Source organism: Orbicella faveolata, unplaced genomic scaffold (assembly GCF_042242905.1).
Source record: "Orbicella faveolata isolate gen_17 unplaced genomic scaffold, um_ofav_v1 contig_3, whole genome shotgun sequence".
In the NCBI taxonomy this organism is placed as follows: domain Eukaryota; kingdom Metazoa; phylum Cnidaria; class Anthozoa; order Scleractinia; family Merulinidae; genus Orbicella; species Orbicella faveolata.
Window position 1 is genome coordinate 19,387,501 of NW_028301558.1, and position 20,662 is coordinate 19,408,162.

A 20,662-nucleotide genomic window follows, 5' to 3' on the forward strand; every position below is an offset into this window, starting at 1 on the left:
AAAAGCATATAAACATTGCCTTAAACATTGGTCTGAACTAGGGAGCTATTTATAATGCAGATCTGAAACAGGGAATTGATCAAAGGGTCAGGTCATAAACAGGGTATCGAATTTTTGGTCAGGTCTTGAAATAGGGTAAGGAAAATCGCTTATTTTGGTTTTAAAGAGGGTGAGAAATTTGGGACGCAGGCCGCACACTCCCACCCAATTTTTCTGGATGTACCCACTACCCTCCCCCCTCCCCCCGCTCCACGAGCCCGCGCCTTACGTTTCAACTAGAGTAATCAGACGTCGCGAGCAAAACCGTGCCTGCATCGTGCAGGCAACTAAATCAAGATCTCCTGATTCATATACAAATTACTACCAAATGAAAACCATCTTCTTTTCATATGAGCTAAGTTTGATTTTACCAAATTCACCGGTCTTTACTTTTTCCATGAACTCTCTCTCTCTCTCTCTCTCTCTCTCTCTCTGTCTCTCTGTCTCTCTCTCTCTCTCTCTGTCTCTGTCTCTCTCTGTCTCTCTCTCTCTCTGTCTCTCTCTCTCTCTCTGTCTCTCTCTCTCTCTCTCTGTCTCTCTCTCTCTCTCTGTCTCTCTCTCTGTCTCTCTCTCTCTCTCTCTCTCTCTCTCTCTCTCTCTCTCTCTCTCTCTCTCTCTCTCTCTTCTGTTCTTTCACTCAGAAATGCTTCAGTTCTAGAGATGAATTCCGGGGGATAGCCTCCGAAATTCATGGTGCGCGTAAAAGTTGAGCAGGGCTCTAAAATCTTCGAATTTTCTTAGGGGAAAAATCATATGCATCGAAACAGCATATCGATTTCCGGGCCGGGGTGCTAAACATGTGCTATTTCACACTAAAATTGTCAAAACCTATGTGGCTTTTTCAGACTATAAAGATCCTCGTAATACCAACAATACCATATACTTTTGTAGCTTGATAAACCCACCCGCAACACCCTCACCCCCCCCCCCGGAATCGTGATTATACCCGTAGCTTTGTCACGGATAAAGAAAAGTTCAAATACCGTGGAATCTCGTTAATATGGTCACCAAAGGGCTATGAAAATTCGACTGTCTTTACGGGGCGGCCGTTTTAACGGGGTAGGGACAAATTCCATGACTGGTCTATTTTAAGTGACGTCTTCACATCATAATCGAACTTCTAAACAATTGTTCTTTAATAACCATTCAAAATGCAGGTTTATATTTGAAAAACGTTGAAACTTTAATCAATGCATACAAGACTAACAATGGAAAGATGAACATAATTGTCTGGTTCGAGTGGCCATATTAAGTTTTTTTTTTTAATGTAACGGGGTAAAGTTATAGAGGATTACATATGCTGAGATTCCACAATGTGGCCGGTGGCCATATTAAAGGGGTGGCCACATTGACAGGGTTTGCGTATAAGGAAATGAAAGCACATTTGCTGGGACAAAAAAAACTGGCCATAATAACGAGGTGACCGTAAGGCAAGGTTCCACTGTATTGGGCTTATTTAGCCAAATATTCGTCTAGCCTTTGTCAACCTCTCTCTAAAAATCACTCCAGTACAGTCCAAGAATGGAAGATATGTTAACTATTTGCTAAGTATATTTCTCCTCTTCTCGGGAAGAAATGAAAAATGATTTTAATCCTAGTTAATTACCTTCGCATCACTAGGTGGTTTGGTGCGTTCCCTCTCGGCTAGTGACGACTTAGATTTCTTCAAAGGAGGTTTTGTCTGTAAGTTCAAAGGAAAACAAATGAAGAAAATGAAGCTTGACACTTAATAAAGTTCTAGTTTGAAGGAGCTGCATGTCATGGTACTTCTCTCTATAATTCTCCCTGTTTCATAAAGAGGTTTATAATGCCTCTCAAATACTACGTGCGCCGTGATTGGTCAATTTAGGAGGCCATATTCTACTATACGACGTACTAAAAATTTAAAGCTGTTTTTTTGCCAAAATGTTTCGTGATTTATCGCTAAGTGTTCTAAACTTTTATAGCAAGTAAAAGTTTTAAACTTGCGTTTCAAATGTGTCATCGACTTATGATTTGCAACGATTTGCTTTCGACGTGAGTCATTTAATGCCTTTTCGCGTGCGTGAATAGTAATCGTTTCCCGAACCCGTCAGACACAGTAGAGATATAATAAATATCTTACTAACTCTTCTCCTCGGTCGGTACTGAAAGTTACAGATACTCAAGTAGAAGAAACTCGGTCCGTTATTTTCCGAAAACTGAAAGAGGACACGATCCGGGTAACGAGTAAGATATTTAAGAGAGTGGTAAAGACCTGGCAATGAGCTTAGTAAACAGATACTTGAAGTCCAATATGCTTTAAGAGTCACTGACTGGAAATATCGAGAATGGCTGGCCAGGTTGGAAAAATCGAAAATCCTGAAACTTTGCCTAAATAACGCTTTTAGGGAGCCACTTTCGAAAATATTATTCCGATTTTCTTAGAATTTAAAGTCTTCGAGAAATTCGCGAAAAACGAAAATATAGCCTTTTGCCTCATTAAATATGCAAGAAATATCTGGAAAATTGACAAAGTTCTCGGTATTCGCATTGAAACAATTTACAAAACTAGAACTCGGGGTAAACTTAGCATAAGAGCTTTACTTTTCTTCTTTCTAACAATAGGAAGTTTTAAGTTTTTCAAGCATTTTGAAGGATTCCGTCGGCCGTTGAAGAATTGCCTTCTAAAGCCCTTATGAAAACGGCAAAAATTGCGTAGTTTTACGGGCTTAAAACGCATCTTGGTATGTCCGATATGGAACTAAAACAAGTACTGTGCAAAAGAGTGTTGTTTCTACTATAATAATATGGAAAAAAATTTCTGGGCAATCGAGGTTCACACAGGTAAAATGCAAAAGTTCGCGACAGTCTCTTCTCAAATTTGCCTAATGCGGTATGTTCAGAGAACTGTATTGTTGAGCACTCTAGTCTGTTTTTGTTCCATTTGTGGGCCTTGCTTTGTGGGAAATACACACAAAAAAGAGTTGATCCATGTCGTTATTACAACATTGTTTCATTATTTCACGCAAGGTACATAAAACTACAGACAAAGCCCAAAATAGAAGTTCAGACACGCTACATGTATTACGTGACTGGCGTCACGTAATATTTATTTTCAGTTAGCTCCAATTGGAATTACTAGATTATTGAGGTTTAGACACTTACTTATAATAGGGACATATCAGGGTTTGTCTTTCCCGTTTATATACACTCGATTAGTCTGCAAATATTCGAAAGGAGACTGGTCTTTTAATGTAAATTTTAGCATGTGTCTCGATTTTGATCTTGGTGATCCAGACAGACCAAGGGAGCAAGTTTTCTTGAAAAATAGAGTAAGGCTGTTCGAAATCGAGACTCATATAAAAATAACGGGGGTGCTTGTCGTACATTTTCGGGGTTAATCTTCGAAAGGTCCACCGCGAGAGGTTTCGCGGTACCTTTTACGGGGATTGAGCCGAAAAATATGACAGGGGATAATGTGTTATGTAAACGGTTGTCAGTTTAATCATCGATTTTCCCTCTTTCTTTATTATTTGGAAACTATTAAGGCTAAGTAATTCAAGGCACCAACAACGACAAAACAACACTGTTAGAAATATATCGAGTAGCCATTCTATGAAGAGCCTTCAATTTTCGTCAATTATGCAAAAATGTTCACCTAGCCTTAAAAACGTTTGTGTTTGCTGGCGCACGCTCTTACAGCCCAGATTTTTTGTTCCAAATACTGATTGAACAAGACCAAAAGTTAATCAAAGTATTTATTTCGACCCGATATTGGGCAAAATAAAACACCTTTTAAGCCCGTAAAATTATGCAATTTTTGCCGTTTCCATAGGGGCTTGAATTCTTCGACAGCCGACAGAACCCCTCAAAATTTGATTTAATATAAAGATTTCAATATGCTTAGTTTATCCCGTGTTCTAATCTTGTAAATTGTTTCAATGCGATTATCGAGAACGTCGACTCAAGCGCGGCAGTAGCACGACGTTTGACTGACCATGCATTCACTCAGTTCAGCAGGCTGAATTAAAGTCGGCGCGACTACTTATAGCACGGCAGGCCTAATGCCGTTCCGCACGGCAGTAGCGCGACTTGGCTTCGAACGGCGTTCTCTTGCCATGCACGTGCCAAACTGAACCAGGGACGGCGGAGCCGGGATTGGGGCTTAAGCCCCCACCCCCCCCCCCCCCCACTCCCCTCCACTTTTTACCACGATGACAGTTTATTTTGTTTTAGTATGAGGTACAGATGAAGAAATAAAGAAGAAGGAAATGAAGACGAAAAAAGTCTGGTTGACTACAGATTTACTAAGAATTCACAAAGCTACAACCTCGTACCAAATCTGTAGGAAGCTTTTCATGTTTACATAGTTTTAACCTTTTCGCTGCGTGCACTTCCTTCCCACACACCGGGAGGCTTGTGTAAAAGCGCAGGTCAGTCAGTACTAAGGTCGTGATATATCATGGAGGGCTGAGAAAGATGTATCAAGCTCACAATACCTTCAAAATATATTGCTGTAAATGCACTAAAAGTACCTGTCATTTTATGGTTCATCCACTAGGTTGATTTTCTTAAGAACTACACCATGGGGATAATCAAAAATACCATTTTCAAGCCCCTAGACTTAAAAAGGTTTTTTGGGGGGAGGATGCCCCTAGACCCCTCTACAAACTTGCGCCGGCACCGCTCGTTTTCAAGCCCCGCACCTTCCCTTCCCCCCTCCCCCCCTTTCTTTCACTTGAAAAAAGACTCCGCCGTCCCCGTGAATTCATATCCTGCTGCATCAGCTGCAGTTGCTTTCTAGCATTTAAAAAGGTCTTCAACAAAGCAAACTTCTTCCGATCTTCTGCGCGAATGAATTAAATTCGACGTTTGGACTAGGCCGAATTCCAACCGAGGTCAGATCGCGGGACAGACATCAAGCAGTCTTACTCTATTTTTCAAGAAAACCTGCCTCCTTGGTCTAGCTGGATCACGTTAATAAAACTTCTTCGTTTCATTTAGTGCTTCTAATTAATCCGTTTCCCATGAAGATCAAAATCGACACACAATGGTTAAAAAATGCTTTAAAAGACCAGTCTCCTTTCGAATATTTGCAGACTAATCGAGTGTATATAAACGGGAAAGACAAACCCTGCTATGTCTCTATTATAAGCAAGTGTCTAAGGCCCAGTTCAGATGTCGTGCTTTTGCCGTGCCGAACTAAATTCAGGAATTACGTTTGACAAAAGCACGGCAGAAGCACGGCGTCTGAATCAAACTTTTGAATTAAGTTCGGCAAGCAATTAAGTTCGACAAGCTCTGCCGTACTACACGACTCTGGCACGGCAGTGACTCAAACGTCGTGCTTCTGCCGCGCTAAACAAAATTCATAAATTATATTTATGTATTTTGGGGAGATTGCGTTCCCACGGGGAGTTAGGAGGAGAATTGTTACGGGGCATCAGTATATCCCGAATTTGGTTCGACTCTGGCACGACGTCTGAATGAGAGTTGTTTTCCTGCTGTGCTACAGCCAAACCTAATTGTATTTAGTTCGGCACGACAGAAGCACGACGTCTGAACTGGGCCTAAACTTTAATAATCTAGTAATTCCAATTGGAGCTAACTGAAAATAAATATTACGTGACGCCAGTCACGTAATACATGTAGCGTGTTTGAACTTATATTTTGGGCTTTGTCTGTAGTTTTATGTACCTTGCGTGAAATAATGAAACAATGTTGTAATAACGATATGGATCAACTCTCTTTTTGTATATTTCCCACAAAGCAAGGCCCACAAATGGAACAAAAACAGACTAGAGTGCTCAACAATACAGTTCTTTGAACATACCGCATTAGGCAAATTTGAGAAGAGACTGTCGCGAACTTTTGCATTTTACCTGTGTGAACCTCGATTGCCCAGAAATTTTTTTCCATATTATTATAGTAGAAACAACACTCTTTTGCACAGTACTTGTTTTAGTTCCATATCGGACATACCAAGATGCGTTTTAAGCCCGTAAAACTACGCAATTTTTGCCGTTTTCATAAGGGCTTTAGAAGGCAATTCTTCAACGGCCGACGGAATCCTTCAAAATGCTTGAAAAACTTAAAACTTCCTATTGTTAGAAAGAAGAAAAGTAAAGCTCTTATGCTAAGTTTACCCCGAGTTCTAGTTTTGTAAATTGTTTCAATGCGAATACCGAGAACTTTGTCAATTTTCCAGATATTTCTTGCATATTTAATGAGGCAAAAAGCTATATTTTCGTTTTTCGCGAATTCCTCGAAGACTTTAAATTCTAAGAAAATCGGAATAATATTTTCGAAAGTGGCTCCCTAAAAGCGTTATTTAGGCAAAGTTTCAGGATTTTCGATTTTTCCAACCTGGCCAGCCATTCTCGATATTTTCAGTCAGTGACTCTTAAATCCTTCCGTGGAATCGGAATTCAGGTTTTTGTCTACAAACACGGTCAAATATATACCTCTTTATTACTAACCTCGTTGCTCGTTGTTTGAGAGGCAATGAGGAGCCACAGGAACATGGCTGCGACTTGATCTTGTTGATATTTACCTTTTTATGTTATGTTCCAGCAATTAACCTGTGTTTTTTCTCTTTTCCCCTTGTACGACATATATTTTAATAATGATGTTCTACTTTTTAGGATATACGATCTTTGAATCGTGGAGAAAAGGCGCTATATAACTCTTATTATCATCATCATTATCATCATCATCATCATCATTATTGTTACTATTATACAGTAAATAACTGTTAAGTATAAGGAACTAAGAAGTTCGGAGCCTTTTGAGTATCCACATGCAATACGAATGGTTAACAATTATTAGTATATTCTCAGCTCCGACTATTGCATTTCTAGCTCTCTGATTGGCTCAAAAACTCCGACTATGAGCCATTAGTCGGAGTTTTACCTTATATGGAAAACAGTGCGCCAAGTTTAAAAATTTTCCGCTCTGTAAAATTGTTGAAATAAAAATCGGCGGCAAAAACCCGATTAAGAATATACTAAAACAATTATTCCATTCGACCTTGTTGGATATGAAGTGATCATAACCAACTCGCGCTACGCGCTCGTTGGTTATTTATCACTTCATATCCAACGCGGTTTCATGGAATAATTGTTAATTGGACTAGGTTGAGCAAAATATCGTGATTTGTCGGTAGCGAGGAGATCAATTATTCACCAAAGCCGAAGGCTGAGGCAAATAATTGATCTGCAAGACACTGACAAATCACGATATTTTGCAATAACAAAGTTCAATAATTGTTTCATTATTCGATCATTAAGTTTGTTTTCATATTTTTAAAATCACTCTCTGACAGCTCAGGGAAGCGATTTGCCATTTTTCACACAAGAGCGCGGTTACAATTACGCATGAGCAGAATATTACTTGCAGCAAAACACATTAAGACGGTACTACGCATGACTAGACCATTATTTGTAGACAGTTATTTGTAGGTCACAGGGTGGGCTTTCAGCCAAAGAAAAGGAAGAAATGATAATGTCATCATTTACTTTACAATTATTTTTTCGTAATTACATACCGGGGAGAAAAGCCCGATCCATAATTTCTCCAAGTGCTCGACTTGTTTTTCTCTGCCTCTTTGGTATGATAATAGGCTTTTTAGTGCTTCTTTCTCCTTCTCTCTCATGGTTGGTTCTGCTGATTGTAGGTCCGCAGCTCGTGCACGCAGATCATTATGTACGGTTCTTAAACTGTGGTGCGAGAAGTCGTAGAAGTTTCTTCTCACCAATTCATCACATTTATAAGCTTCGCCCGTCATGCCAGTGACTTTAGTGTAAAGTTCTTGAAGGGTTCTACTATGTCTGTTGATTAAATCCAACTTGTTGGGGATTGGGAAACATTCTTCTTTCAGCTCGCCTATTTCAAGATTAGATGTTATGTTCGAGAGCTTTTCTTGTAAACGTTCCAGCTCCTCAGAAATATCGAAATCTTTGACTCTTGATGTTTTCAAGATCTTCGTCCCAAGTTCAGGTGTGTTAACTGAAATCTGGATGGTTGCATTAACAGAATTCTTCAGTTCCTTGCAAGAAAAATAAAAATAAACAAACAAGTATGACACTCTGAGTATCATCTTCGGCTCTCGTTTAGTTACTCCGTCCTAACATTTTTGCATATATGGCGAGATAGCTAGTCCAAATTTTAAGTTAAATTAACCTATTTCAAAATATCTCACAGCAAGAAATATGACACGTACTTCTATGCTAATAATGTAAGTACCAGATACAATGTACTTTCAAAGAGCGAGGTAAAGCGACAACCTCCACTTGGTCTGCTTTCTCCCTTAGCTGTAAATCATTGGGCAGAATGCCTGGACGTCACTAATTATTCATAACCGACGAAGCGGCAAATTTGAACGCGAACTCGCGTTGAAAAGGTCAGAACAAGAGAAAAAAAGGGCCCAAACTGGCCAAGTTGGGTTGACAAAAATCGCTTTACTGATTTTCTGAAGTTCTGGCGAAGACTTCGGCGAACGGCTCTTGAAAAAGTAAGAATTGAAGTACAATTTGAGCCTGAAACGAAGGAGATTTATTAAGTGTAAGGACTATTCATTTGCGGTTGAAAACTGATAGCAAAACTGGACCTTTTTAGTCTGGAGGCCGTTTCAGCATCGAATCATTGAAAATTCAAACTGCTTTGCGATATTCGGCATATAGCAGCGCTTGAGTGCGAAACCCAAACATTAGAGCCTCCTCGCAGACTAGCAATATATTTAAAAGGCATAGGCCACGGACACATATATCAGCCATTTCAAATAAAGGTTTTGCACGGCAGCCATGTTGCATGTCAGGAACAATAGATTCTTTTTCCGATGGCAAAAAATGTTCTTTCTAATGCAAGCATTTTCTTTGTTCCTGCCATGAAACATGTCTGCCGTGCAAAACCTCTATTTGGAGTTTTGAATATCTTCCGGTCCAGCACGTTGGGTGTGATTAGTCTCCCTGCTGTCCGATCCTTTTACTGTCCATTACTGTCCATTTTTTACTAAATTTCTTCTGTTCTAACAACGAAGTGGATTAGCAGTCACTTGGGCTTGGACAAGTTCTCACGGAAAGGACAAAAGTTGAACTAAAAAAACCCCTCTTGCGATCTGTTTTCTGTTTTCATTCATATAATTAAACCCCCTCATCTCGAACTGATATAACGGGAATTTGAGAACGAAAACAATCACATTTTGCTATAACATGAGGCAAATCTCGTCATTGCCTTTTTGCCTAGTTTGTTATTATCAATTCCATGTGCATTTTAGTAATACCTTAAAAATAGTCTCAAATTCGTTTTCTTCACTCTCCCATAAAAGGAACTTCTTCTTTTCAGTGCTGTCTCTGACCAGCATGATCTGAGTCTGTGTAAAAAAAAAAATATCGCACAGTAAATGAGCCCTGCTAAAACATTTAGGACGGGAACTAACACAAGCATCCCCCTCCTCACCACCACCATTCCCCCACCTCCTCCTCGACCGGAGACTTCACAAACTCTTGAACAAACTATTGTCAGTATCTGTGAGGCAGATGTTTTAACCAGCTTCTAGATTACTTCTGTAATCATTCCATTCCTGTAGGCCTGGCTTCTCTTTAGGTTACCTCACTATTACCACCACTATTTTTTTTTTTTTTTTCAAAATTGTATTTCGTAACAGTTCCGTTAGAACGGTTTTACTTGAACGGTCAAAAGCAATTTGCATATTGCTTTGGTAATTCAGGTTGCATTATTACAATAAACGATTTAATTTAGTCTATAAAACTCGCCTCACATTATATAATTCAATCAGAAGTAAAACCAAAAACAATCATCAGCCGGCGTTCGCACACGTTTTCCCATGTTTTGCTTCGGCTGGATGTATTTATTTCGAGTTTTGATTGGTCATCTTGATTTGGTTTTCGTTTTACGACACTCAATTGAAAACCGCTCTTCAACGCTTAGAGATTGATTTAAAAATAGAACTTGCGCTACTTTTTCATCCAATCAGTGATAAAAGCAAAACCAATCGTGATTCGCTCACATGATTTCCCACGCTTCGCGCAGGCCTTGTGCATTTACATCGAGCTATGATTGGTTTACTGGATTGACGGTTCGTGTTCTTTGTGATTGGCGAGAGTGATTACTTTGGGTCTAGTTTAACGACACTCAATTGAAAACCGCTCTGATGGAAAAATTGAACTTAAACCCCAGTTGCACTTTATTGTGACAATAATTTTGCACTAAACGTCTATTTATTTATTTATTTCATTTATTTATTTATTTATTTAACATTTCTTTATACACGGTTAAAAATCATCAGGTAATACTAATATTTAAAAATTAATACTAATAAACTACTAATAAACAGTCCATGCTAAATACTAATTAATAAAAATTGAAGTAGTTTTCCATGAATGCCGTGTCTAACTTTGCTTTTAAATCGATTAAAGGATTTTATCATCCTGAGATTGCAGGGTAGGCTGTTCTAGAGAGTTGCACCACTGTAACTAAAGCTATTTTTCATATAGTTAGTTCGTGGATGAGGTACAACCAGTTTGTTTTCGGAATCCCTTAAAGAATAGCGCATTCCACTACGTTTTAGAAATTTAGACGATAGGTATTCAGGAACCAAGCCATTTAAAGATTTATACAGCATGAAGGCTTTCTGAATTTGACGCTGGGTACTCAAATCTTTCCAACCCAATTGTCGTATTAGACCTTTGGCATCAGTATCATAACTAGAGGAAGTTAACACGCGAGCGGCGCGGTTCTGAAGCTTTTGTAGCCTGTCCGACAAAGTTTTACCGCAATTAGGGGACCTAGGATTGTTCCTTGAGGTACCCCACATTTTAGCGAACAGGTTTGAGAAAGAGAACCATTAACAAGACATCGTTGTGTACGGCTAGTTAAATATGAGTTGAACCAGTCAAGAGCAACTCCTTGAACTCCGTAAAGGTTCATTTTAGGTAAAAGAATTTCATGATCAACAGTGTCGAACGCTTTTTTTAAATCGAGAAAAACTACAGCATTAACATTTCCGCGATTGATATACGATTGATACGCCCAACTATCGGTAGCTTCTAATAGAGCAGTAACAGTTGAATGCAATGAGCGAAAGCCCGACTGTTGTTTAGAAACTACGTCCTCTTTAGTTAGAAAGCTATATAGCTGGTCATACACGATCCTCTCGAATACCTTAGCAATTACTGGAATGACTGAAATTGGTCGATAATTATTTAGATCAGATCACTCACCCTGCTTAAACAACGGAGTAACTCTAGCACATTTCCAATCGTCAGGAAATATACCAGAAGTCAAAGACTTGTTAAAGAAGTCAGATAAAGAGACCGAAATAAGATCAGCACATTCACGGATTAATCTAGCAGAAATGTTATCAAGACCTGTTGCTTTAGATCTAGATAATTTGTTTAGATGAGAAAAAACAATATTACTGCTAGTTGGACAGAAATGGAATGTTTTGTTGTTACAAGTGATAAAGTTAGTGTAGCTCGAATCATCATTTTGACCTATTGGAGGTATTTCATTGGCAAGTCTGGGCCCGATTGTTGAAAAATGGTCATTAAAAGTATCTGAAATTTCACTAAAATTATTGATTACAACGTCATTTACTTTTAGTTCTTTCACAGTCTCATTGCTTTTACGGCGAGATGTAAGTTCATTAATTGTTTGCCAAGTTTTCTTAGAGTTGCCCTCAAATTGCATAAAAGCTTTCGAAAAATAAGATGCCTTAGCAGTTTTGATCCTATTATTTATTGAGTTTCGCAGCTTTTTATACTTTGCCCAATCGCATGGATCATTTGACTTAACAGCTTTTCTCTTGGCAGCGTCACGATCGCGCATAACTTTCTTCAAGTCTGAGTTGATCCAGGGTGCCTTATGTGATCTTATACGTTTAGTTCTAAATGGAGCATGAATGTTGACAATGCTCAGAAATTTTGCTTTCCAGTCAGCCCACAAAATATTTGCATCGTCAGAATTACAGCTCCAGTCTTGTTGATAGATATCGTTGCGAAATTTTCCACGATTAAAGTTTTGAAAATTTCTGTAAGATATGGTAGAATGCCCCTTTGATGGGAAATCGGGAGATAGTTTACGATAAACATAAATAAGGCAATGATCGCTGATGCCAATATGAGAGACACCGGAACAGACTACCCTGTCAACATAGTTCGTATAGATTAAGTCAATTAATGTTGATGAGGATTCAGTTATATGGGTCGGTTCAGTGATGAGTTGTTGGAGCCCATATAAATCAGATATTTCACATAAACGACGAGTATTCGTATCATAATGGGGCGGAGAGGCCAAATTGCAGTTAAAATCGCCTACTAAGTAGTATTCAAAGCCAAGGGAATCTAATTTACCGATAAGTGATTCATAATACGAAAATGACTCTATCGAGACAAGGAGGTCTGTACCAAGTGATTACAAAAAATGGCTTTGAATTGGGTTTACGAATTTCTAGACATAAATTTTCAAGGTTAACTACATTCAAATCAGAACGAACCACAAAATTAATCGAAGTTTTTAAGTAGAAGCACACACCTCCACCATTTTCTATCTCTATCACGACGAATTAATTCATAGTCTGGAATATGGAGCTCACAACTTTTGATAGATTCATCAAGTTTGGTTTCGTTAAGTGAGAGAATATCAATAGAATAATCATCAAGAAGAATTCTAAGTTCATCAATATGCTTCGTAAAACTATTGATATTTAAACCTGCAATTTTACAACCGCGTCCAGGCGGTAGAGAATAAGAGATATTTGAACAAGTGGCCGTTGGGGAAGAGGTATGATTATTTTCATTAATTAAAACAGGATCCAACAAATTTGTTGAAACATTAGACTCGACATTCATGGAACTCGGGGATCAATTATTCCAAGTCTAGTTAATACTCCTGGTTTTATACTTATTGCTATGTGACTGAATAGCGTTGTACTTGCGCCACAGTTTCAATGAGTCAACTCACCTGGCTTGCGTCATCTAATTTAACTGTCTTCTCAATCTCGATACACATTCTTCCCTCGCTGAACTTGTTTAATGGGCCTGCAATGGAGAAGAATCAACATAACTGCAGACGAACCCTCCAAAACGGCCACCTCGGGATCGGCAGTGCCCGTTGTAGCGAGGTGACCGTTATGGGTAAGTAGGGATGTAATGTGACACCCTACTTATCAATGAAACAGAAACCAAACAGAAACAGTCACTAAAGACGCCGGATACAGATCATGTTTCATGATCTTTTACAACAAAAAGATGGGGCTTTTATACACCGTTCTTTAGTCATTGATTAACTGGCCATTGTTCAGAGGTTATTATGGCACTTGGGACACGGTTTACTGGCTGTTCTGGCTGTTGCGTTGTGGAGAGGTGGCCGTTGTAGAGAGGTTAGAATAAGAGAACGTAACTGTACGGACTGTCCAGTGGAACAAGATAACGTGTCCGCTTTGGAGAGGTGGCTGTTGAAGGATTTTGTAGAGAAGTGGCCGTTGCACTGTGCTCAGAAATTTTAAATCAATAAGCTAAATATAAGAGAACCCCTCCTAAAAAATAACAGGGCCACAAAGTTACCAGCAAATTTTACAGACAGAGGAACAAGTTGTTATTCCGCGATAAAACTACAGACACTGGAGTAGGATTAAATAAGGCTTCATCTTTAGCGTAGGCAGCGCTTTCAGTTTTATAGTATAAGCAACATATCAATTTTGTTGAATGGTAACTCATTAACCTGATTCCAAGCATCAAGTTTTAGTTCAACTACAACAGAATCCGAATTTTGCGAACCTCCAACAGGTCCAAGGGAAACGACCGTTGGTTTGGGGGAAGGGGGTGGGTAGGTCAAAAATCGGGGATGAAATCATAGTGTTCCTGTGTTCGACTGATGTGAGGGAAACGGCTTTTCGTTCGAGTATTAGGAAAGTTCGAAAAATCGAGTGTTCGAGAAATCGGGATTTCGTTTGTAGCTTTTTTTTAATTGAGACGTTTTCATTTGGAAGTGTTTTATTCAACTCTATGTTCAGCTCGTTAAAAATTACGTTGAATACGTTAGGCGTGGGCTTTTTCCGCATTCTGGCCGCGCGCAAATTGGAGCGAGGGCAAAAACATTGACAAAACAGGGGGTGGTAGCGCCACCACCCCCTGATTCGTCGACTTTTTTGCTCTGGCTCAAATTTGCGCGCGGCAAGTATGCAGGAAACGGTCTTCGTACGGAAACGTTTGCTACGCGGGTTAATCGTACCTATACCACGGCTCTATCCTAATCCGTATATTCTTTTGATCCGATTCAAAGTCCTAACCACATACCAGTCAATCTTTCAGCCAAGTTTTGAAGTCCTATATTTGCCAATGCCGTTGCTAACTTTTCGCAAGTTCCTTGTTCTCCCTCTGTCTCCATCCACTTCACCAAAAGGGCGACGCCACATTCCTTGTTGGAGTCTTTTTCACTCTTAATGGCATCAATAAATGCCTCTTTGAAACCCAGCTCTCGAGCCAAATCTTTCCACCTTGTTCCAATATCATGGGGAAGATAACGACTATGGATGTCAGTTTCAGTGAGTCGATAAAGAGGTTGCAAAGCCACAAAACTGGGATATCCTGAAAAAAAGCACACTCTTGAAAAGGAATTGTAGACTTTGAAGGTAGGTCATCAGAATTCAGCTAGAGGTAACAGGGTTGAGTTATTTTTATACTTTAAACTCTAGCCTAAACATAAAATCAGCGACAAAATTGAGCGAGAAAAAACAGTATTTGGAAATTACCCGATGCCGCGCCGGAAGTTTACGAACGTAAAGTTTACGAAGATTTCTTTAGTTCAGGCAATATAGCGCCGCTCGACCATGGCCAAAAAGGACATACCTACATAAGATTAGCCTGCCCCAGGCGTTCGGTTCTTTGGGTGGTAGTGCGAAAAGAAGTGAAGAAACAGAAAACAAATCAAAAAGAGCAACAAACAAAGACCTAAAAAGGAAACGGAGGGAAGGAAGAAAAAGAAGAAGGTAAGTCCGAGAGACGGCTTCCTCGCCCCGAGCCCCGAGCTTAACCATCCTTCTGCCTAAAACCGTTGTCCGCGACGCGATCCAGCGATCCGAAGTTAGCGGACGCCTTATTAACAAACTAGATTAGATTGACGTTTGTTTATCTCTTATTTGATGCGAGGTTACCCTTAACGTTTCTTTATCGACAAGCAATAAAAGATTGGTGTGATGCAGATGGTTTGGCGTGAAGTGTGATTTGGCAAAAGATGAAGCCGTTTTTAGCGGCCAATAAATTGAGCAACTTTTCCTTTGAAAGATTAATTTAGCTGTTTTCTACTGTCGATTTCGCAGCAAAGTAGACGGATGTTTTTTTGTTAACTAATTAAGTATTCAAAAACGCCGGTCATGCAAGTAATTATGTCTTCTCAGCTTTTAGCCAGATGGGTGTCCAGGCGTCCTATGGACGGTCACTTCCTAAAGAAAATTGTTTTATTTTTCATATGTTGCCTTGTTAATTGCTCATTTGAGCAGGCCCTATAGCACATTTTGGTCGGCCACCTTTCAAATTTTGGCTAAAAGTCTGTGTCCGCTGATGCGTGCGTACAGATCAAAACAACATTGGATACTTTTGGCATTCAAGTTTCAAGTTACGTGAATTTATAAAATAACCTCACGATCCCGTCTTAAGTTGTAAAGCTATTGACGCTTCTGTTGATCGTGTTCTTATCGTTAAGGAGTCACTTTACCTTATTATTATTTTTTTTTTTTTTTTGCCTTGCTCGAGGACGCGAGAACTGGAATACGCATTTCCATGCAAAAGACTCGAAAAGAATGCCGTTATGCCTGTTTTCAACACCACTAGCTTACAAGTGCTGCGTCGGCAAAACATTTGGGGGATCACTTTCTTGTGGAGCTTAGAAACCAGGCACGATTAGCTAGCCGAGCCTTCTCAGCATAAAGCAAAACAAAACCGACATTAAGGTTTCAAAACAGAAAAGGTAAGTGTAATTTTTGGTCGCCTCGCATCAATTAATGCAGACTGTTTTGTTTTCAAGCCTTGCCTGAAGTTCTAGATCTTGAATGTCTCGAGTCTTGAATTGTTTTGTCATGTAATCTCAGATTGGTCACGCAATGGAAAGGTCTAGTCGCGTGTTTTATACGATCGTTTCAAACTCCGCTTATTAAACCTTTAAACTGCTGCCGTCCTTGCTGGAACTGGCTGTTAATCTGTGGTAAGCAGGCCAGTTACAAGGGCTGCTGCTGGACGAACCAATCTTGCTTCAGTCTCATACAGTTTAAGGAAATTCAGAGTGCTATACACTACGCACATACCACACAAAAGCAATTTTGAAAATGGTATGGTGGTGGATTAGAATGATGTAAATCATAAAAGAGCACTTTTGGCTTTTAGCTTTAACTGTTGCCTGTCTATCAACTCACATTTTTCACGATTAAGTGACAAATGGATGTTAAAATACAATAGAATAGAAATTTCATTGAACAATCTCAGAATAGGATTTTTAGTGAACAAGTATACCATTAAAATATATGTATGTTATATATTAAATATATTGAAATGTTCAACTATTAAAGGCATCTAACGAAATAAAATTACTTTTTGTGATTGCGTTTTGGATCAGGTGTTTGTTTTTTTTTTCTGATGTTTGTAATAAAGAGAGGGGTTAATGTTTTGGAATCTAGTACAATCTACTGAGCTTCATTTAATGGTGATGTAATGACTGCCTCTCTGTCTGTCACATTCTCCTATTAAGTAATTTTGCATTCATACTCTACTAAAAAGCCAAGTATAGGCTTCATTCATTTCAACAGAAGACTAATTGACTTACATGTTGAAAAAGTAACCAATTATTTCAGTTTAAAACCTGAAGATCTTGACGAGTTGCATCGTTTGGGATTATGTTGTAGTCCAGAGAGGCCCTCCGAGAAATTGTTCATCGAGAGCAGAGCCTGCAGAACGCTATACAAGTAGCAAGTGTTTCTTATAGATTTATAATACCAGCTAATACCTTTTGGATCCATAATCTATTCGAATGATAACTAAGCACAGGAGAAATAAATCGAGAAACGCAAAAACAAAGGAACAAAGCGAGCAATTAAAAATTTACCACGATAATTTCCCGCGCAATTACAAACTTTGTTGCTATTTTTTATGCGTTATGTATTCAAAGTCTTTCCCAAGCCCCCAACTCAATGTAATTCTCTTCCGTTACCCTCCCTTCCCAACGAACAACTTGCGAACAACGTAATCAGTCCACTGAGGCACAGCTGAACATTCGCTTTCGTCCATTACGAGCTCCGTCATATTGTAATGAGAAGGCTCGGCTACCTAATCTAGCTCCCGACCCTAAGAAAGTGAAGAGGAGCAGCCCTCTGTTCCTCTTTCCTCTCCTCCCATCTCCCTCCCCCCCTCCCGTTTTCCGTGCTGCGATCCAGCTATACGAAGTTAGCAGACGCCTTATTAAACAAACTAGATTAGATTGACGTTTGTTTATCTCTTATTTGACGCGAGGCTGCCCTTAACGTTTCTTTATCGGCAAGTAATACAAGATTGGTGTGATGCAGATGGTTTGGCGTGACGCGTGATTTGGCAAAAGATGAAGCTGTTTTTACCTAGCGGCCAGTAAATTGAGCAACTTTTCTCTTGAAAGATTAAGTTAGCTATCTTCTAACGTCGATTTGTCCGCAAAGTAGCCGGGTTTTTTTGTGGCGGAACTAATTGAGTATTTGAAAACGCCGATCATGCAAGTGATTATGTCTACTGATGCATGCGTACAGATCAAAACAACATTGGATACATTTGGTATTCAAGCCTACTCATCACAGTATGAGCTTTATAAATATAATGTGACTGGCAATGGAAAGTTCTATTTACGTGTTTTATACGATCATTTCAGACTCCGCTTATTAAACCTTTACACTGCTGCTGTCCTTGCTGGAAATGGCTGTTAATCTGAACCAAGCAGGCTAGTTACAAGGGCTGCTGCTGGGCGAACCAATCCTGGTTCAGTCTCACACTGCAGTTTAAGGAAATATTCAGAGTGCTGTGCTACACACTAAGCACAAACCACATAAAACCAATTTTCAAAAGTGTATTAGAATGATAGGGGTGGCGAATGGTAAATGCGAGACTTTGCGAGACGGCAAGACAGGCGTTTTTCTTTGCGAGCCCGACACATTTTGACTTTTTAGATTGCAAGACCGAGGCTTCAAAGTGTTTTGATTGCGAGCGCGAGACGTTCAGACTCTAGCCTGCAGAACAGGCGGATTAGCGGGCTCTCATCAGGGCCCTTATATGTACCCGGCCTTTTTCCACCCTGCTCTCACGCTTCGAGCGCGCGCTCGTGTATCGCGCTAGAACCCGCTAATCCGCCTGTTCTGCAGACTATTCAGACTCTTAAAATTCGAGCCCCAGATTTAGTTGAGAGCTAGAATGAGCTTGTACAGCCTTAAGCCAGCTTCTTGGAAATGACTGGAACTGGAAATTCGATTATAACACACTACGTTATGATATCCTAGGGAAAAATAATTGTTTTTCTGGCGCCAAAACGGACGTTGCGGTAGGTTTTGTACCTTTTTGTGGAATTAAGACAATAAGGAGAAGTTAGAATTAACTTTTTCTCGGAAAACTTTTAAGTTGCTTCATTGAAATTCAATTTCAAGTGAAGAGAAGACGTCATTTATAAAAACAGATAAACGAACGAATTGGGACTTCCAGACCCTTAGCCTTGCGAAAAATCGAGACTCCGAGACAGCTTCGTAGAAAAATCGAGACTGCGAGACGCACATAACCGCTAAAAAACGAGACTGCGAGACCCTTGAAATTCGACTAAAATCTTACGAGACCCAGAGCTTCTGAAGTACCATTCGCCACCCCTAATGATGTAAATCATAAAAGAGCACTTTTAGCTTTTAGCTTTAACTGTTGCCTGTCTAACAACTCGCATGTTTCACGATTAAGTGACAAATGGATGTTAAAATAGTTTTTATAATAGAACAGAAATTTCATTGAACAATCTTAGAATAGGACTTTTAGTTAACAAGTATACAATTAAAATATATGTATGTTCTATATTAAAATATCTTAAAATCTTCAACTAAGGCATCTAACAAAATAAAATTACTGTTTGCTATTACATTTTGGATCAGGTATTTTTTTGTGATGTTTATAATAAAGAAATGGGGTAATGTTTTGGAATCTAGTACAATCCACTGAGCTTCATTGAATGGTGATGCAGTGACTGCCTGTCTGTAGCATTCTCCTGTTAATTAATTTTGTATTCTTACTCTACTGTACTTGATTCGTTTCAACAGAAGACTAATTGACTTACACGTAGAAAAAGTAATGAGTTATTTTAAAAACCTGAAGATCTTTACGAGTTGCATCTTGTAATCCAGAGAGGCCCTCCGAGAAATGGTTCATCGAGGGCAGAGCCGGCAGAACGTTTTTCAAGTAGCAATGTTTCCTAGATTTTTAATACCTTTTGGATCCATGATCTATTCGAATGATATTTAATCGCCGAAGAATAAATCGAGAAAACAAAGGAACAAAGTGAGTAAATAAACATTCACCACGATATTTTCCCGCGCAATTACAAACTTAATCGATATGTATTCAAAGTCTTTTCCAAGCCCCTAACTCAATGTAATTCTCTACCCTTACCCTCCCTTCCCAGCGAACAACTTGTGAACAACGCAATCAGTCCATTGACGTACAGCTGAACATTCGCTGTCGTCCTTGTGATGAGAAGGCTCGGCTACCTAATCAAGCTCCCGGCCCCAAGAAAGTGATCCCAAAAAATTTTTTTGCGCTGCGTCGAGGTGATGAATAAGCTCCACGAAGCCCTCTGCTCCTCTCCCCTCCCCTCCCATGTAACTCCCCTCCCTACCCCCCTACCCCCTTACTGGCACTGCAAGATATACCGTTAAATACATGCGGAAATAAACTGAAAGATTCTTACTCATTCTTCTGACCCCGATGTTCAGGAGCACCGGCCATTCTTTGTCACTGATATGACTTTACTTTGCTTGCAACAACAATGGAGATGGCTTCATCAGTGGCTGACGGATGAAAGTCTCTTGAAAATCTGTAAAGAGAGCGGGATGTTACTTTTTTAAGCGGCAATGAAGATAATTTTTAAAAGGTAATAAAAGGCAGCAACTTAAACGGAATTCGATTCTGAGGAAATGTCTAACAACTGAAGTCTAGCACAACTACCTTGCTCTAGATGTCCGAGTGGAAACTGACTCCTTGCGGCGGTTGCAACAGGAATATCGATCAGCAAATATAGCGGTGTTTCCTTGTTTGTCGAGTCACGAAGCATTTATCTTCTAAACAAAACTCTTACTTTTCTTCCGCGAACAAGAATCACTGCATCATGACAGGAAAGTCAACTCTACAGACATTGAGCGAAGTTTGTTTTCATATCTCAAGGAAAAGAAGTGAAAGAGATTTCCTTGTTATTATAATACAACGTCAACTTAACACGATTTAAAGTGAAGTAGGGAATTTTCCCTTACTCAGTCACCCATAATGACCCCTGTCATGCATGCAGATAACGATCTACAACTTTCATTGGTGCCAAAGTGTGGAATTTTTTACCGGATGAATTACGTTCAATGACAATCCTTCAGGAATTTATGAATGCTGTAAGAGAG

The 20,662-nt window shown here is 39.5% G+C and overlaps 1 protein-coding gene and 1 pseudogene across 2 annotated transcripts in view; both read right to left on the reverse strand.

Annotated features, from left to right (window-relative positions):
- Positions 1 to 20,482, reverse strand: part of LOC110051019 (uncharacterized) — a 21,657-nt gene extending 1,175 nt beyond the window's left edge. Inside the window, exons 1-7 of one of the 2 annotated variants that reach the window (XM_089298150.1) lie at positions 20,223 to 20,482; positions 19,979 to 20,091; positions 14,316 to 14,606; positions 12,982 to 13,058; positions 9,281 to 9,370; positions 7,547 to 8,047; positions 1,646 to 1,720 (exon numbers count right to left, since the gene is read on the reverse strand). In XM_089298150.1, the coding sequence (XP_089154276.1) occupies positions 1,646 to 1,720; positions 7,547 to 8,047; positions 9,281 to 9,370; positions 12,982 to 13,058; positions 14,316 to 14,606; positions 19,979 to 20,003 (1,059 nt within the window). In that variant the 5' untranslated portion in view covers positions 20,004 to 20,091; positions 20,223 to 20,482. Of the gene's footprint in view, positions 1 to 1,645; positions 1,721 to 7,546; positions 8,048 to 9,280; positions 9,371 to 12,981; positions 13,059 to 14,315; positions 14,607 to 19,965; positions 20,092 to 20,222 lie in introns of both variants that reach the window. The other variant, XM_089298151.1, reaches the window with a different exon arrangement.
- LOC149106762 (uncharacterized) lies at positions 11,066 to 12,966 on the reverse strand (annotated as a pseudogene).
- Positions 20,483 to 20,662: the final 180 nt, after the last annotated feature.